Source organism: Cylas formicarius, unplaced genomic scaffold (assembly GCF_029955315.1).
Source record: "Cylas formicarius isolate icCylForm1 unplaced genomic scaffold, icCylForm1.1 PGA_scaffold_6__28_contigs__length_40554024, whole genome shotgun sequence".
Classification (NCBI taxonomy): Eukaryota; Metazoa; Arthropoda; class Insecta; order Coleoptera; family Brentidae; genus Cylas; species Cylas formicarius.
In genome coordinates, this window is record NW_026844347.1 from 21,554,535 (window position 1) to 21,572,515 (window position 17,981).

A 17,981-nucleotide genomic window follows, 5' to 3' on the forward strand; every position below is an offset into this window, starting at 1 on the left:
ACGATTTGGTGGGATTACGTTAAAAAGAAAACAGGAATAACTCAAAATATATCTCAAAAGTATTGGCCTCGGATTTTCAGATGAGCCCAAGCAAACTTCAAAATTAAAACAAAAAATTTCAGATTATTTACAAAGATTGCTTTATAAAAAGAGAAAGTAATAATCCATGTATTTTTTAATATATCGTCCAGTGTCTAGAAGGTGCCTTCAATGGTTGTTTTTTGCTTTTCAGTTTTCATATAAAAACTTATACTAACTTTAAACACAAAACTAACCATTTCCAGTGAAAACCGCGTTTTCTAGTTGATTTTTGAGTTACATCCAAATATAACTAATTTCTTGAAAGGCATTTAACAGATTATTTTCTGATGATTTAAAATATCAAAAAAATGAAGTAAACAAAATTAATGACTTGTTTTTTACAATGAAACCCGTGTTTTCTTGTTCTAGTTGATTTTCGAGTTATATCCAAATCTAGTTAATTTTTTGAAAGACATTTAACAGATTATTTTCTGCCTAGATTATGATTTACTACAATATCCACAAAATGAAATAAACAAAATTAATGACTTATTTTTTATTTTGACTCATAAATGTGCTGACCCGCCATAATATAAAGCGGGACCCTGCCCATTCAAAACAATCAATTTTTTAACAATAATAACCCAATATGGAATGCAACAAATACATATAGTACATATATGGCCCGATTTCTCTGAACCTCTTTTTTTAAAATAAAAAGCACTGTTTCAACAATAAATTGATCGCCAGATAAAGAGATTTTCAAAGAACTTTTTTGTATAAAGGATACAATTCCAATCAATCTAATTATCATGTAAAACAAGATGGCAAAAAACTTAGATCTTTTCTTAATTTGAAGCGTATTTAGTCTGAACGAATATGTCCGGCACCTGTAAAGGTCCATTTACACAAAACTGGGCAAACCTCTTCTGTAATGTATCCCTCAACTCTTGCCTCTTTTCATAGACTTGTCTGCTTCTGCTTTTAAACTCCCTCACTTCTTCCGCTGTTATAAAATATTCCTCATCATCTTCGCTATGCACCTAAAATAGAAAATGGAAATACTTTGTGACAGAATTAATTGTTGACTTTCTGGGTAAAAAAAAGTGCTTTATAATAAACAAATTTGAATTTAATTAAACAGAAATTACAAATTTACTAAAATAAATGCAGAAAATGCATGGAGGGTCTGGTAGGCTTAAGGTTTTACCTCCAACATTTCTTGCAGACTCAGTCCTCCGCCACACGTGAGTCTACAGTACGCCGAGAAGTCCACCGGTTCCCGCGGCTGACAACAACTGTCGCTGCATGCCAGTTCTGAACCTTCGGGAGAACTGGACATGCTTGACGTTAAGGACCCCGTTTCGCAACACGCGTTGTTGTACTCAGAGGAATAGCCACAGTCGTGTGAGTGGTCGGAATTAGATCCAAATTCTTTTTTGCTGAAAAAAAAAAGTTGTAGAAGGTACTCAATGCAATAGGGGGTGTGGGATATTTTGGCCAAAATACCTAGCTTTCAAAAAGTTTTACGGATGGAATATATGAATACTATAGATATTTGTATTTATACGTACATTCCAATCAATTATTTACATAGAATTTTTACAGCATAATATCAAATAAAGTTTGTTATATGTTAACCTTAGGTTTTTTCCAATGAAAATTTCGAATTTTGTTAATATCTAAACTGATTTTAATCTTTCAAAAATTGCACATCAACTGACACAAAGCTTGGGTCAAGTGTAACATTCACCAAATTTTACAATTTACATTTGATGAAAATCAGTAAGACAATTAACTAAAAGCTGGTATAATTAAAGTACATGAATAAAAGTAATGAGTGTTCAAAAGCCTACAAAAACATGTTTTAAGGTATTTAAGCAAAATTTATGAAAATAAACCAACTACTGTAAGGAGAGTATCCAAAAATTCAAGATTGGAATGCACCTCAATAATTTTTAGCTTACCAGCAAATGTCTTTTTATTTAATTAAATTATCTTTTGCACAGCACCATTTTGTGTTCTATTTTAAAATAATCATTTTAATTCAGTTAGTTGGTTATGGTGGTTAGAAACGACAAATAGGCGTATCACCGTTTAGTTTATAATTAAAGTTATATTGGTATGCAATAATGATAATGACAATATATAATATTGGGGTGAAAAACAAAAAGATTTATTTTGCATCACAGCTAAATAATAAATCTGACATTTCCAAATACCAAAGGAGTATTAAAACTTTATAATATTATTTGAGATAATCTGCAAAAACCAAAAACATTAGACTAAGGCTATGAGTTATACAATTTTATTAGTTAAAAGTGCACTTCCTAATAAATCCAAGAATCTGGTGTTCAACCTATTATTGTATTAAAAATGTAAATTTCCCTTACTCAACTAAAATCGTTCACTTGCCTATTATTATTAAAAATGCTTGCGTCGTATCCACTGTCGCATTTACACAATGACTGCTCCCTTTTTATGTTCCCATTGCTAATCAAGTTTAGTTCAGCTTTTATATTGTTTTCACATTTACAATCGTCTATCCACAAATCGTTTGTGCACCTAAAATTTATTCACAGTAAACCGAAAGTTATATTTAGGTGTTTATTTAGGTATATGATGACTACAAGTATCTCACGAATACAATAGGACTGTAAAACCTAATTACACAATCTTTAGACTAAGAAAAGCCGAAATTATTTACCAATCGACCCAACAGCATCATGGACATAAACCTTCCAAAAAATATATATTCATAAACTGAAAATTTACCTCATTGCTCAATAAACAAAAATTATTTTATGCCCATTTTTTATTCCTTTTGTTCTATTTTCTGTGTGCATACTAATGCGTATTTGAATGAATAAATTAAAATACGCACATTTTTTATTTTGCAAAAATAATCTACACATACACAGGAGGTATTGTTGAAGGAATCATGGTTTTAAATTGATATTGATATTTGAGGAAAATAAAAGATTTAGCTAATGTAAAACCTGAACAGCAAGATTGTATGATTTGTATATTTATTCTAAGAGTGGATCTGGATTATAAACAAGAAGATATACAAGAACAGCTATTAGCTTTTTAACAAGTGATTTAAAAAGATACAAAGACTTTGTATCTCAAAAACGAAAAAGGTTATGAAAATTCAGTTTATATCATGTTTTATTTCACAAAAAAGTAACAAACTATCGCAAAATTGTGGCAAATTATTGTAATTAAAATTTCATTTCATTTCTAACAAATTTTATTTAAACAAATCAGACTTTGATCTATATTTTTATGTGTATGGTGGATAAGTTATAAGACGAAAATAATGAAACAAAATATCAAATTTGAAGTAATATTGTTGTAAGTTTGTATTCCTGTCAATGATGCAACTCGAGTATGACCCTGAACGAAACAAATTCAGACCAACTGTTTTGAGAGCGTTGCAATTTATGGAATTATTTAATAAAAAATAATTAAAATAACACTGCAAACTGTAAAACGTATTTGGAAAATTCAGTTTTTTTCAACAAGGTTTTTTAAATTACCAGTTTAGTTAGTTTGACAAAGCTTAAATTACACTACATTCATTATAATTTACTTTTAAAATATTAAATTGATTAAAATTAGCCTTCTAGAACGCCAAAGTAGACCACTGTAGCAACTTACCTTAATTTAGACTCACAATTATGCTCCTTGTCTATTAACAATGGATCCTCACATCCGCAATAGTCTAATATATTGTCTTTAATGGGAGAAGGTGAACATGAACAGCCCTGGAATTGATATGGATTAAACACTTTTTGCATTTTTCATGAAATCCAACAAACCTTATCAATATCTTCTTTATAGTCATCATCATCTTCACAACAATTCTCCTTCTCATCATGGTCCAATATTTTACCCCTTTTGCGCCGACGCTTGCTCTTCTTTGCCTCTTTGCGTATTTGCTTGGCCTGCTCCTCCCTAAGCAAATTTTTTTTTGTAGTACTGTAAGAGCTCCAAATTGAATATCTCACCTGGCAAATTCCTCATACAATAGTTCCAATTGAGAAATGCCCCTTACCCTTTCTACAACAGTCTCAAAGCTTCTGCTCAATGCATGTACGGCAACAGCTGCAAAAAGTTGACAGGTTCGTTCCTCCTCTCGAACTCGCATGTACATCCGGTGCAGTCTTTCATACATGCAAATCCCCAAACAAGTGAGCACTTCCTCTTGAGCAATTTCCAATGTCTTAGCGTGCCTCTCCCTACGGCTGAGAGAGATTAAGATTGTTTTTTCTAACTAGACAGGGACACTGTCATTATGGCAGAGACGTAATTGAAATGCCACATACCTGCCTAGAAGTTCGGGTTCAGCACGGTTAATTAGCTTCATTATATAGTCAGTTTGAGCTTTGAGGTGGATATGCTTGTCAGGCAAACATCTTTTAATGCCCGCATACAATGAAGAGACATAACCCTTCTCTTTTGATGGTTCTGGATCTTCAACTAGTAGAGTATAGGCTGCAATAGACCAAATAACTAGCAGTTACGTTCGAGACTACGAGAATACAAACGAAAATTGCGTCAACAAAATTTAACAAGAAAAGAAGAATGTTAGAATAAATTTAGCATGCTTTCCATATTTAAATTCCAGTATTAAATCACTTGTTGACAGTTGATTTAGAGAATTGATACATTTAAACAAACTTTCACATCATTTAAATCTAACCTTTTAAAACTTTAGTTCTACACTCTCCGCAAAACCTGTGTTTCCGTAAATAATTTTCCAATGTTGTGTGTAAACTGGATGCTTCAATAATACATACATCCCTCTTGCACTCTGGTTTCATACAGTCCCAGACATCCCTCCAGACAGGAGTTAGAGGTCTGCTTCTTTGAGAGTCCAGAGAATGCAATAGACAGCGAACACTTTTTTTATTCCTTTTTGGCTGATTTTCAATCAATTTTGCTAAACGAATACTAAAAACTCATGTTATAACTAAAAATTACATTTAAGCAGGATTCTTACGCATGATCATGGAATATCGAAGCTAAAACAGGGTAGGCTTGCTTTTCTTCCCTTATTGTTATTGTTCCATCAGACTTTACTATCACAGGATCCAATGTTGGATGACCAAAATTTAGCAACTGGATATATAACCTTTCAACGCTGAAGTGAAAAAAATATGTAATTAAAAGAAAGGAACAGCTACTTATATATAGATCATAAGAGTTAATACTCCAGACACTTTTAAATTGCAAAAACATAATAGACAAAAATTAATCACATGTACAGTTCAATGACCTTCATGGTATTTTGGCAGATTTAAAAAAAAATTATGTATATGGATAAATAAAATCACTATTTATAATTTTAGTTGGGACTGATAAACCTCATTTTTCTTACCTTCGACGACAACCGACACATGGCACATTTTCATTTAAAACATGCAACAATTCTGACTTAGTGATTTGCAAGGAACTTTTGAACTCCTCTGGCGATAAGACACCCCATTTAGAGGCAAACTCGTCGAGCTCTTTGCCCCGTAAAATTTGACTGTCACAAACTATTCCAGAAGTTCTGATGTCCATAACAAGCTATAAAAAAGCGAGGTTTAACATACTAAACTTTTATGACCCGGTTAAACAATTTTATAGCCAAATCGCCACTCAAATAAAAAACAGACATAACAATTATAACACTGCTAAATTGTTATAAATATTTTGGAATTTACCGTTAAATTTTCATCTACAACAAGGGGTAGTTGTCTCCTACAAAGAGGATTAGAAGGACGATAAACGTCAACCAGCTTTGGTAATTTCTCCTTATTACTCATATTAATTAAACTGATTTTTGTCTTAATTTATTTCAGTCCCTTTAATTAAAGTTATTTAAAAAATCACGATACGTAACACTTTTCAATAGATGACACACTCTGCCATTTGCAATTCTAGCAAAAAACACGAAATGAGAAATGTCAAAATGGTCACTTAGCGGGCTGATTTGAAATTTAAATAATATGTATTTTCAGCTATTGTTATATCTTCTACAAACGAAACAACATCTCTTCATAAAATAATTTACAACTTTGAAAAGAACTGATTGTATGTTTCCTCGTGATTATGTTTATGGACGATTCCCCGTTTAGACAATTGCTTAAAAAGAAGGATAATTGTGCTTGAAGCAACCCAAATAAATAATTACTGTAAACATAGCATACATATTTTTGTAACAAAAATAATTTAGTTAACACCGTCTATAAAATTACATAAACAACAAATAAATTCTATTTTTTATTTCTAAGGGTACATTAACTGCTAAATAGTATATTTGAGAGAATATCTTTTAATACAAACTAATAGTAGTATTCTGTGGCTTCTCATCGATCCCCATTGAATATTGAATATTGAAACTTATAATTTAATGGTAATTGAAATGAATTTCTGCAGAATAGTTGATTTTGTCTATTATGAAGACTATGTTTAAATAATTTCCATACATATTGATCGGGTCTAAAAACTAGTTAAAAACAATTTCAAGATCATACAACCGAGAATGTGATAATAATTGGAGAAGACACTTAAATATCAAAATATACTTTGCGGTATGATGGTATATGTAATGCATACATCAACTAAGGACAAAAGAAGAAAAGTGTTTCTAACTTCACGTGATTGAATGTTTTTATCTAGGCTAATAAACAAAAATTATTTTGTTCGTTTTGGTCGTCTGTTGGCAAAACGATGAAGTTGTAAAATGATGGGCGATCAGTTTCGTAAAGTAGAACAATATTCACCTAAATCATCGCCAAGAGGGGCCAGATCCCCCGTAGTATCCCGCCAGGATTCGTCAGGAACACTAAAAACGACAATTTTGCTGGGAAAGAATCCGTCTATTGTCCCCAGTGGACCCTTTTATTTAATGAAAGAACCACCGGGTAAAGCAACAGATTAAATTCAAACCAGGCCACTTATTTGCAATTGCTTTCTTTCAGGGGAATCTGAACTAACTGGAGCTACGAATTTGATGGCCTACTATGGCCTTGAACATTCCTATAGTAAGTTTAGTGGGAAAAAATTGAAGGAGCAGCTATCATCTTTTTTGCCCAATACACCTGGCGTCATAGACTCTCCTGGCCAGGACAACAGTACCCTAAGATCTGTAATTGAGAAACCACCAATTGGTGGAAAGGAATTGTTACCTTTAACAAGTGTTCAGTTGGATGGATTTAGATTGCATCCCGGACCTGTAAGCTCATAAGCATCATAAATTTACTAGAAATATGTATTATTTCACATTTTAGTTACCAGAACAATACCGACACACAAGTGCAACACCGATAAAGAAACATAAAAGCAAACACAAAAAGCACAAACATAAAGAAGGAGGATTACCAAGCCAAGAAATGACTGTTGCCGACTCTGTCAATGATATACATGAAAAGAAGCACAAGAAACAGAAGAGGCATGATGAAGACAAGGAAAGAAAGAAAAGGAAAAAAGAGAAGAAGAGAAAGAAACAAAAGCACAGCCCTGAACACAGTGGAGGCCTTACACCTAGCCAGCATTCTAGTTAAATAAGAGTGAAAGGTTTGTATGACAGAAAACTGTAAAATAGAATGTTTCATTCATTTTGGCATTTTGCCAAACATCAAATGGCAAACTTTGTGTAATATGCACAGAACAATTTGGTTCTTTAAAGTAAGATTTGTTTATAAAAGGAAATTCAGCCAAAAGGTGATACCTCAAATACTTCAAAAGATTAGTGGGGTTGGGGTTGCTTTTGTTAATTTATTATAATGGACATGGTTTACGAGAATCAAATGTGCAGCTTAAGTCTTCTTAAGTTACCTATGGATTAAGATGACTCAGTACCAGAGAAAATTATGTTTCTGAAGTAAGTTTATTTTATTTTATAAACACTGTTGGTGCATTATTAATCTCAGAATATCATTTTTGTTAGTTTTGTTTGTTATCATTTTGTTGAAATCAACAAACACTGTAAAAAGCATAACCTTCGAATTTCTATTCAGGGGAAAACTTCTTAATTGTTAAAAAGGATGAGTGGAAAAATCACACAGATAATAAACAATGTGAACAGAATTTAGGCGAAAATAACCAAAACTTAAAAAAATAATTCCCTGAATATGAAAGATAAAAAATATAGTAAAAGTTACTCAAAATAAAATTCTGTTTCCAAGAAAAGAATCGCTTTCAATCTTAATCTTTGTATTTGTAGAATTAGTGAATAAATGAGAATGAGAGTTAGTGAATAAATGAACAAATCTGGCAATGGACATGCTCATCTGTCACAAAATGTTAGTGTGAATGGGACCGTTGGTAAGGTGGTAGAACCCAACTTGCCAGAAGTTGGGGGTCGATCACCTTCAGTCTTGTGACATCAGGAAAAAACCCCATTTTAATTAAAATGGGTTTAAAAGTTTACAAGTTCCAAAAAGTTGTACAACAAACACTATAAAAAGCATAGCCTTCAAATTTACTTATTCAGAGGGAAACCTCTTAATTGTAAAATATATTACACAAAGAGTGAGTGTAAAAATCACACAGATAATAAACAACGTGAACATAATTTAGGCAAAAAGAAATAAAAACTTAAAAGTTTACAATTTAAAAACAAGTTCCAAAAAGTTGTACTGTAGAAACAAAAGTGTGCTCAATGAAGTCCTGCTACTAAGGTCTAAATCAATCTGTATACAATATATATTTTTTTATATTTTATCAAGATAAGGAATACATTTTTTAAGCCTAAATCTTCAATATATTCATAACTTAATTATTACATCTAAGGCGCGCATTTAAGAACACGATACAACGGCAATTTATTACATTATAGTGGACAAACTTTACAAAACGAAGGTGTCAGACAAACGTGTTGCTCTTCTGGCGGTTAGGAGGAGTGAGAGCTCTGTTATTTGACTAGGGACTTCTGTCGTATGTCGTACGTATTGCCATAAATCCTCTTCACAAGCTCAAGAAAACTAATCATCATAATCATCTCTAATTTTACAATGGCTGTATTTTCTTGGAGGTGAATATAATTACTGTTAAGGTAATTAACATCCAATTTGAAGGTGTATTGTCACATTTTACAAGCTTTTTTTGCTGTAAGAACAAATTAAATTTACTATAAATTTGTGAAAATGGATTAAAAATTCTTTGAATAAAATAATTTCATCTTTTGATCTTCTTGTTCTTTATCTTTATCAGAACTTTATAGATGTCGAAAGCTAGATTTGAATTTAAGCTGTAAACTTTGTAAAATATTTTTGTCTGTTGAAAATATTTTATCCAATAATTTTGTATTATGGGTTTAATTCGCCTTATGTGTTTTTGTTGCTATGGACATACATATGCTCTTGAAAGGTTGCTTGCTTTTTACAATGTCTTTGTTCTAGTTTCAAAATTTTAAAGCAATACAGTGAAAGAAAAAAAAATTGATTGATTAATATTTATTGGGTTTGATCATTTATATTCTATAAAACTTTTTTAGGCACAATTTTCGACAGGTTGTTCTTTGGAAGCATAATTTCCTTTCAGAGCTTCCATAAATTATTAATAAATATTTTATTACAATTTTCGTGCTTTTTCGTTTATATGAAAAACATATTCCTTGATTACACTTGATATTTTCTAGAGTCTAGAGTATGAATGTACAGAATAAATAGTAATTTTAATATTTGTTTGTTAGTGTATGTACAAATATATTAAATAAATTGTTTTTCTTTTTTAAAATTTATTGATACATGTCACTAACCTAAAACATAGATTCATCAATATCTTCATCTCGTTTTCTTTTACTGTTCTTTTCCAATGATCTTAAAAATTCTGTAAATAGCATCACTGGCTTAAGCAAACTTGTTTTTTTAAAGTCCTTAATTCTAACTTTATTTGTAGCAATATCATGATCATTATTGCTTATTAATGTTTGCTCTTGGTCCTTGGTCTTTTGATCATATTCATTAATTTCATTTATCAACATTCTGGAATATAACAATAAACTACCGAATTTAAAAAAAATCATTATACTTACCTTAGATCAGGTACAATACTTGGATCAAAATGGTCGACCGATTTGATATTAAATGGTACACAAATTTTTCCTGTATTTGGATGTACGCAAAATGGGGCTTTTAATAAGTGATTTAGCCCTTTGGTTACATTGATATCTAATCTTGGATATGAATAATGGAGTTTAATTTCCTCCTTCAGGTTTCGGAGATTTCTTGGTACTTGATTCTAAAATAAATATAGTGTAGTAGGTAATTTGATTTGTTCATTCAATTATCAAAAGTCTATTATTCAATTTAAATTCAAAAAGGAATGAATGTACAGTAATAATTATGCAATCTATTTCTTTTTCGATACACAGAGTAAAGGTAAGGTCAAGATGGAGGTTGGACAGACCCCCCAAAGATGATTTCAAGCAAGTGACTGCCATTCACTTACTCTGTTGGTCATTTTCCATCGCTAAAATACATTCAGTTCAAATGTAGTTCAAGATGAATGCATTTTCTGACTTATTCTGTTATGACAAACTTATGGAGAATAAAATTAATTATTAGTTTAGGGAATTATAAATGTCGGGAACAAAATATATCCAATTAAACTATGAAGGCCACTTTTAAATACCTTCTGTTGGAGATTACCGAAAGTACTTTCGAATGAATTCCACCTCTCTTCTGAAGTGTGAAATTTTTTCATATTATCCGCAAAATATCCTCTAATAATTTCATCAATAATCGCCAAAAAATTATTTAGTCTATCTTCTGTGCCCAGAATGTCTTGTTCCTTAATGATTGCCTCCACAAAGTAATGATCAATGATTGACAAGGCCCTCCTAAATAATATATTGAAAACATTTTAAAATTAAACTAAAAAAAAAACACTTACATTACAGAAGGATGAATATTAGTGGGCAACTGAACTTTCTTAGTAGTATTTACACCTCCTCTCACAATTTGTAAATATTCAGCAACTGCTGACCTAATATTGTCATTAAAATTTTGTGCCTGAACGTCACATACCCAACAATGAATACCCCTTCTTCCTGAAAATATCCATAAAATGTGTTTAAATCCAAAGTCTTCTCGCAAGGACGCTTCTAAAATTTTGCTTGCAATTGCCATAAATTTCCAGCATTTATAACACACATCTGCTCCAGAACAGCAAGTCCTGATATCATCATAATCTGTCATATCAATATCGAATACAAGTTCTTTACTCACAGGTGTTAATACACCTAGTGGTGTTCTGTCTTTTGGTTTCGTTATATAAACAGCACCTATATCGATTTTTAAAGGAAATTTTTTGTGCAGTTCATTAACAAACTCCTCATGAGAATTGAACGATAAAAATCGAATGTATATATCTCCGATCAGTGTGAACGAAATTTCTCTTCTAGAAAAAGTGTCATCGTTGCCTACAAAAATATAAGTCAAATTATTTTTTAAAAAGCGCTCTTTTTTACCATAACTTAGCCACTGATAGATTTGTCGCGACGGAAATAGGCGCTTATAATAAAGGGGCAACAATTCCGCCAAGTAGTTTTCTTCCGACGTCATTTTAACTAAAACTAAATTTATTTCATGAAACAGATACTTTCCCGCCAATAATATCACCTTTGGTTATTCTTAACCTCTTCCTCTGTCCATGGATTTGGTGTGTTTAAGATATGGTAAGCACAGAAGTAATCCTGACGTCACAGCTAACTCAAGGAATAATGAGTAAACTAAAGAAAAGAAACGAATGTTACCTATGTCCCATAACTAGGTATATACCATTTTGGTATTATTATGGCAAGACTATCATAAAAAATGCCAGAACGTCACGGAGTGATAAACTTCTTGAACTTTTAAAATTTGAGATTAAATTTTCGTTGTCTTTTATAGGTTGTGTCCTATGTTGTCTTTTTATCGTTTTTGTAGTAGAAAAAATTCATATTACGATAATCAGAAATAATATTTCCATAAATTTATAAGAATCAATACTACAAGCAGAAAAACGTTATCTCCCTCTTATTATTACTTGTAGATTTCTGTCGTTTATTGTTTATTCGTTGGACACATAATAGCTATTAGTGATATAGAGGCCCTGTCTATACGCACAGTACAAAAGCTTATGAAGGAACTATGAAAAAAAATTGAGAACGTCCATTCAACCTGCACATGTGAGAGATTTAAAATCTCGCTTGTAACCAATGACCTTGCGGCATTCAGCAACCAACATGGCCGCTGACAGATCATCAATGTGTTTAGGTAACATCGTCGCTTTATCTCAGCAACCTTAGCAATAGCCCAGGGCAAATAAAAAATATTTTTAAGCTCCATTGCTTGCCATCGTAAAAGAAGTCATTTGAAATACATAGTGATTAGGAAAATAAGTAAATCTACATTTAATGTAATTAAATTTTTACAATTGTGGCAATAGATATTTTTTTATATACGCTTAAATTGGGCTCATATCAAATTAGGATATTCACCCACTTTCTGGCATCCGCACAGGACATTTACCGATAACAATTTTTCACGCACAAAACGCCAAGGTTCCCTCCCGGTGTCGAGATGGCAGGTCTAACGTCTTACTAACCGAGCCATCCTCGGTCCGCGCAATAGGTGACGTTTACGAACTAACATATGCGACTATTGATAACCTATTTCAGCAGTCAATAAAATGGGCAAATGGCCATTAGAGACTAAACCACCAAAAAGACTTCCGGACCATCTTATGGGAGAAACCAGCCGCCGACCAACAGCAAACCGCAATATCAAAATAAAGAGTGCACCTATTCCTACCGGACCCACAGATATTTTCTATAGCGCCACCTGTAGTTTATATTTATTACCCTTGTATTGTCGATAAAATAAAAAATTATTTTATCGCAATATGTCCCCACAAAATTTGAGCGTTTTGGCGTTTTAGAATATAGTTTGAAAAATATGATCAAATATGGGGGAGAACCAGCAAAGCCGCTTCGAAAAATCATTAGGTCTATTAACGACTAAGTTCGTTAATTTACTGCAAAAATCTAAAGGCGGCGTTTTGGATCTTAAAGTTGTGAGTAAATTTTGTAAATTTCTTTAATAAACCCTAATATTGTTTTGTCACATACTCAGGCAGCTGATATCTTAGCTGTGAGACAAAAAAGAAGGATATATGACATTACAAATGTTTTAGAAGGAATAGGGTTAATTGAAAAAAGGAGCAAGAATAGTATACAATGGAAGTGAGTATTTACTAACCTTTTATTGTTTTTGTACTTCAAGGCTTTGGTTTTAGGCCCTATACTTACCGAGAGTTTAGGGAAAGTATTCCAGGCGATTCCAGTTCCCAAGAGTTTGCTACCAAAATTACTCAACTAAAACGGGAGTTGGCAAAACTTGATGAATACGAGCATGAGTTAGATTTGCATAAAATATGGATAGAGCAAAGTATTCGTAATACTACTGAAGATCTCAATACTAAAAAATTCCTCTATGTTACTAACGACGATTTCAACAGTTGTTATAGTCCCGACAATACAGTGTTTGTAATAAATACCCCAGTAAATCAGACAACTGTAAAATTTCAGGTACTAAAATGATGAACATTTGACACTAGATTATTAATGGTATTTTAGAATGGAAAAGATACATTCAATTTGAAATTAAAGTCATCTGGTGATCCAATTGTAGCACATTTACTTTGTGATCAGTCCTTTGAAAAAAACAGTACAGTTTCTAGAAAAAGACATAAAACGGTAAAGTTTTGGTTCTTAATTTTTAATTAAGTTTAATTTTGTTAATGTTTAGGTTGAAGAGAATCAAGAAGAACCAGAGAGCAAAAAACAATTAATGGAATATAATGATCCAGATATTGCAACAGCTCAGATACTCTTTAGGAAATCTCCCACAAGGCTTAGCAGCTGCCCCATTTCAGGTATTTTTGATTTTCAGTATGCTAGTATCACAATCTTATTTTTTCAAATACTCTGTCACTATTATACAATAATAATTAACTAAATATTTTTTACAGAATATGAACCATTTTTACGTTTAAGCCCCATACCATTAACAGAAGATTATTCATTTGGACTTTTGGAAGGTGAAGGCGCTTGTAATCTTTTTGACATAGCAAATTATTGAAAAACCTTATTGGTACTTTATTAATGTAATTACATTTATTTTGAATTGTTATTTACATTATCGTATAAATATACATATGAAGTTGTTTTTTATTCAAAGTTTTTTAAATTCATATTATTATGGTTTTTATTAAAATAAAGATTTAGTTATAAAATATCAAATTTCATCGCATGGATACTACCTGTAAAAAGAAACCCTAAAATTGTCTTTCAGTAACTAATTCTTTTCAAATAATATTGCTGCCATTACTCTTAGAGTGCCGGCTAGGGTACAATACAAATAAACTAAGCTGTGATCCAGACAGAATGCAGCCTAGGAAATTGGGAATCTAAAAAGAAATTTTTTAAAGTTGTTGAGTGCAAAGTTAACTTTGTAAGCACTAGCCTGTATAAATTTGTCATGTAACACAATGCCATAAACCAACCACTGAAATGACACAATAAATGTCATTAATATGAGATGATAGGGTAAATTTTCAGTAGTCTTCAGTCTAATAACTTCTAACAAAGAAGAAAGGGGAGAAGCAAAAAATAAAACTGTTACAAAACAACAAACCAATCCCAGAAACGATTTGGCTTCCTGTATATCTGTAGTTTGCTGGATATGTAGTAGGACTAATGATAGCACAATCATACATGCTAAGCACTGACGAATAATGCTACCCTAAAAAGATGAAAACAAAGTTTAGTTTTAAAAAGCAAAGAGTTTAATAGGGCGGACGTACCTTCTTAATGCTGTATATAAAAAATATGGTTACATATGTGAAAAATAGTAAAATTCCTACCGCGTTAACCAAAATAATTGATCTATCTTGAATAAGAAAACCATATCTAAGCCATAAAGAAGTTGACAAGCTCCCACTCACAAATGGAAATGAAGTTAAATCTCCACTACTTTTGTTTTTAACAATTTTCTGACAAGTTACACTTAATAGAAAAATGTTTTGTATATTTTATACGATAACTTTTGAAAAACTTACATGCCAGATAGAAATTGTATAATTGTGCAAAAGGAAGCAGTCGTCGCTAAAATGCTTTTATAATCTATTTCATTCATTTTGATTTGAAATCATTACCGCCCATCGCCAACCCGTTTCCCTCTGAGTAATAATGTATTTAATTTTGCCACCAGTACGTACCAGAGAGAAAATTTAATTCAAACTCGGTTTAGCACAAGCATCAAAAATTATCTTCTTCTTAATTTGGGCTTCTCACCCAACCTGCCGAAATGTCTCCAGTCACTCGATTAAAAATTTGTGAATAAACGATCTAAATTTAGAACTGCAATGTTTCCGTCGTTAGTTCTAATTCGGTAAATGGAAATTTTTGAATGAAAAGGGTCCGAAGATAGATCGGTTGGTATGGCGTTAATCCACGGCTTGCCGGAGGTCGTATCTTCTATTCCAAAAGTGTTGTGAAATACCATCGGTCGGTATCCACATATTCACACGTAAATCTAAGTTAGGTAATGTTGAAAAATTGTAAGGTGGCTGAGTTGCCTTATATTTCAGTGACTAAAAAATAAGTAAGGCATAAAACCTATGTCATTGCAATTACCGATGGTTAAATGGCGCGGTGAAGGACTACGACCTCAATCTAAAGGCCCGGCACTAGTTTCTATTGTTCTCTAATAGAAACTTGACCGAAATTTGCTTCCCTTGCAAAATTTAGGTCAAAACAAGAGCATCAAACAGCATACTTACCTTATTTTGCCATACAAATTAAGGCATAAGTTTTTTCGGGTTGGCAGGGTGACGATATCATTATCACTGAACAGTCAAATATTACCAAAAGTATTAATTATATATTAATTTATATATATTAATAAATTATAGATAAGTATATAATAAATTATGGGTGCAAAATAGAAAATAAAGAATGTCAAGAAAAAACCAAAGGCCGCCTAATAACTCTGAATTGATATCTTATACCTTAATTATATATAAAATTATTCCTTATTGAAATGTGCTATATTATAAAAATAAATTACTAAAAATTGCCATCTACTTATATACCTGTACAAAAACATTTGCTAACATGGATCAGTTACCACAATTTTTTATAACGTTACAACCTACCAAGAGAAGATAAGATAAAAAGTAAATCAGATATCTTAGTTTGCCATTAAACATGGACGAAATTTTGGGAAATTTAGTACAACCTCATTACAAAGAACCTTTCTTTTTCATAAATTTTATAAAATTTAACAGAAATTTCGTCCAGCTAGCGGACTCAACAGTACATTTACAGAAAAAAAGTTCCCGGTGTTGGAAAATTGTGAATGGAAGTCTAGAAAACAGGGATCCGCTTACAGATAACATATTTTTCGATGCCGAAGCCTATGTACTACAAGTTTTCTTTGATGTAAAGCTTGAGGAAACCGTTGCAGAGAAATGGTTGTTATATTATTGGAGAGGGCAAAATGCTGCAAAAGGTTTTACTCCTCTTCCGCCGAATGTGGCTGATGACCATCCCATGGATCGAATCTGTCAATGGAGCGAACCAGCAGCATTTTTCCAAAGTTTTTCAAAACCACTTATAGTATTTGCAGGAGAAGAAAAAACATTTGACACAGGAGGCTGTCACTTATTAATTATAAGGGGTGAACTTATTAAAGAAATGCATCTTAATGAAGTATGCTGTGATAAGAAAAGTTTAAGAAGTAAAGCTTCTTTCTTACTTATTTCTCCACACGATAAAGTCTTTATTTATTGGCATGGGCTTCAGACATCAGAGCATAAGAGAAGGATGATAATTGATTCAAAACTTCATGAATTATTGAAATCTTGCTATGTGGCTTGGTCCAATTTCACACAAATGGAAGTTGAGGAAGGCAGTGAAAATGAGGTATTTTCATCTACACTTACGGGGAATGTTTCAGATTATTACCACCTTCAAACAAATGTTACTTTTACCCCAAGATTGTTCTATTTAAACTCTACATTAGGGTATTTTAGTGTAACTGAAATTGAAAATCCGCTTCGCACACCAGACAAACTTGCTTCGTTTCCATTTTTACAATCGCATCTTTACTCTGCAGACCAACCAGGTAAAAAAATTCACAATATGAAATTTTTTTAAAAGATATATATAATGTTGCAGCTTTTTTTATTCTTGACAATGGACAGACTGTATGGTTATGGCAAGGTCCACGAACAGATTTGACTGAGCCAGATATCTTTGAAAAGGATTTTAACAATGCCAAGACGTTCCTACATAAGTACGCAATGAAAAGGGAGGAAATTCTTGGACATAGTGTTATAGTACATTTTGTTAATGCCTACCAAGAACCCTTGGAATTCAAAAATTTGTTTCCTACTTGGGCAGATATTAAATGATTGAGGAAGGTGCACTGTGATTACTTATATACAGACATCGAAAAGTTTTTGTTGCACCTTTGATTACACTTCAAGTGCGACAAAGTTACAGAGATCTCAAAAACCCTGGCACTTTCATTTCCTTCAGCTCATTTTGAACCCCTTCATCCAGTTATCCAGTCTTGCTGCATGTCCCAGCCACCTTAATCTTTGATCTCTTGCTACGTTTGTTATGCATCCTTCTCTATAGAGCCCATTAAGCTTCATATTAGTTCTTCTTATCCATTGATCCACTCCTCTTCTTCCACCAAATATTCTTCTCAAAACTTTCTTTTCAAATATTTCTAATGCTTCCGTCTCCCTTTTGTTGAGCTTCCATACTTCACATCCATACAAGACAATGCTTGAATTAGTATGTCCTAAATGTGAACACATAATCTAGTTAATTTTTTCGCTATCTGTATCTGTATATCGTGATTATGGGTTCTGGAAAGCTAATAAAGGGAGAATTATATATATATATA

General features: G+C 32.1%; 6 protein-coding genes across 11 annotated transcripts; 3 read left to right on the top strand and 3 right to left on the bottom strand.

Moving 5' to 3' along the window:
* Positions 1 to 575: 575 nt before the first annotated feature.
* Positions 576 to 6,173, bottom strand: LOC132703070 (gametogenetin-binding protein 2-like). 3 transcript variants are annotated; one of them, XM_060672120.1, is made up of 11 exons: positions 5,736 to 6,154; positions 5,408 to 5,598; positions 5,030 to 5,170; positions 4,730 to 4,980; positions 4,353 to 4,521; positions 4,035 to 4,265; positions 3,846 to 3,981; positions 3,685 to 3,791; positions 2,437 to 2,586; positions 1,232 to 1,463; positions 576 to 1,064 (listed from the first exon to the last, which is right to left on the bottom strand). In XM_060672120.1, exons 1-11 carry the CDS (start codon positions 5,835 to 5,837, stop codon positions 870 to 872), a joined length of 1,905 nt encoding a protein of 634 aa, XP_060528103.1. In that variant the 5' UTR covers positions 5,838 to 6,154; the 3' UTR covers positions 576 to 869. The 3 variants fall into 3 exon arrangements, with proteins under 3 accessions (XP_060528103.1, XP_060528102.1, XP_060528104.1); XM_060672119.1 differs by having other exon boundaries at positions 4,035 to 4,271; positions 5,736 to 6,151; XM_060672121.1 differs by lacking the exon at positions 2,437 to 2,586 and having other exon boundaries at positions 4,035 to 4,271; positions 5,736 to 6,173.
* A 486-nt stretch (positions 6,174 to 6,659) lies between these two features.
* On the top strand, positions 6,660 to 7,809 carry LOC132703792 (mediator of RNA polymerase II transcription subunit 19). The gene is made up of 3 exons (XM_060673269.1): positions 6,660 to 6,938; positions 6,996 to 7,249; positions 7,305 to 7,809. Exons 1-3 carry the CDS (start codon positions 6,758 to 6,760, stop codon positions 7,575 to 7,577), a joined length of 708 nt encoding a protein of 235 aa, XP_060529252.1. The 5' UTR covers positions 6,660 to 6,757; the 3' UTR covers positions 7,578 to 7,809.
* Positions 7,810 to 7,958: 149 nt separating this feature from the next.
* On the bottom strand, positions 7,959 to 11,839 carry LOC132703791 (DNA primase small subunit). Of its 4 annotated transcripts, none has more exons than XM_060673265.1 (7): positions 11,640 to 11,833; positions 11,489 to 11,587; positions 10,912 to 11,440; positions 10,651 to 10,858; positions 10,052 to 10,257; positions 9,776 to 10,001; positions 7,959 to 9,123 (listed from the first exon to the last, which is right to left on the bottom strand). In XM_060673265.1, exons 2-6 carry the CDS (start codon positions 11,580 to 11,582, stop codon positions 9,776 to 9,778), a joined length of 1,263 nt encoding a protein of 420 aa, XP_060529248.1. In that variant the 5' UTR covers positions 11,583 to 11,587; positions 11,640 to 11,833; the 3' UTR covers positions 7,959 to 9,123. The 4 variants fall into 4 exon arrangements, with proteins under 4 accessions (XP_060529248.1, XP_060529247.1, XP_060529250.1 ...); XM_060673264.1 differs by having other exon boundaries at positions 11,489 to 11,593; XM_060673267.1 differs by having other exon boundaries at positions 11,495 to 11,833.
* A 943-nt stretch (positions 11,840 to 12,782) lies between these two features.
* On the top strand, positions 12,783 to 14,225 carry LOC132703720 (transcription factor E2F5). Its single transcript, XM_060673151.1, has 6 exons — positions 12,783 to 13,074; positions 13,134 to 13,243; positions 13,297 to 13,588; positions 13,637 to 13,756; positions 13,809 to 13,935; positions 14,032 to 14,225. Exons 1-6 carry the CDS (start codon positions 12,967 to 12,969, stop codon positions 14,139 to 14,141), a joined length of 867 nt encoding a protein of 288 aa, XP_060529134.1. The 5' UTR covers positions 12,783 to 12,966; the 3' UTR covers positions 14,142 to 14,225.
* On the bottom strand, positions 14,144 to 15,310 carry LOC132703721 (sugar transporter SWEET1). Its single transcript, XM_060673152.1, has 5 exons — positions 15,121 to 15,310; positions 14,866 to 15,067; positions 14,526 to 14,804; positions 14,391 to 14,469; positions 14,144 to 14,337 (listed from the first exon to the last, which is right to left on the bottom strand). The coding sequence occupies exons 1-5, from the start codon at positions 15,195 to 15,197 to the stop codon at positions 14,288 to 14,290; spliced, it is 687 nt and encodes a 228-aa protein (XP_060529135.1). The 5' UTR covers positions 15,198 to 15,310; the 3' UTR covers positions 14,144 to 14,287.
* A 78-nt stretch (positions 15,311 to 15,388) lies between these two features.
* Positions 15,389 to 17,488, top strand: LOC132703719 (supervillin-like). Its single transcript, XM_060673150.1, has 3 exons — positions 15,389 to 15,590; positions 15,652 to 17,189; positions 17,243 to 17,488. Exons 2-3 carry the CDS (start codon positions 16,271 to 16,273, stop codon positions 17,476 to 17,478), a joined length of 1,155 nt encoding a protein of 384 aa, XP_060529133.1. The 5' UTR covers positions 15,389 to 15,590; positions 15,652 to 16,270; the 3' UTR covers positions 17,479 to 17,488.
* Positions 17,489 to 17,981: the final 493 nt, after the last annotated feature.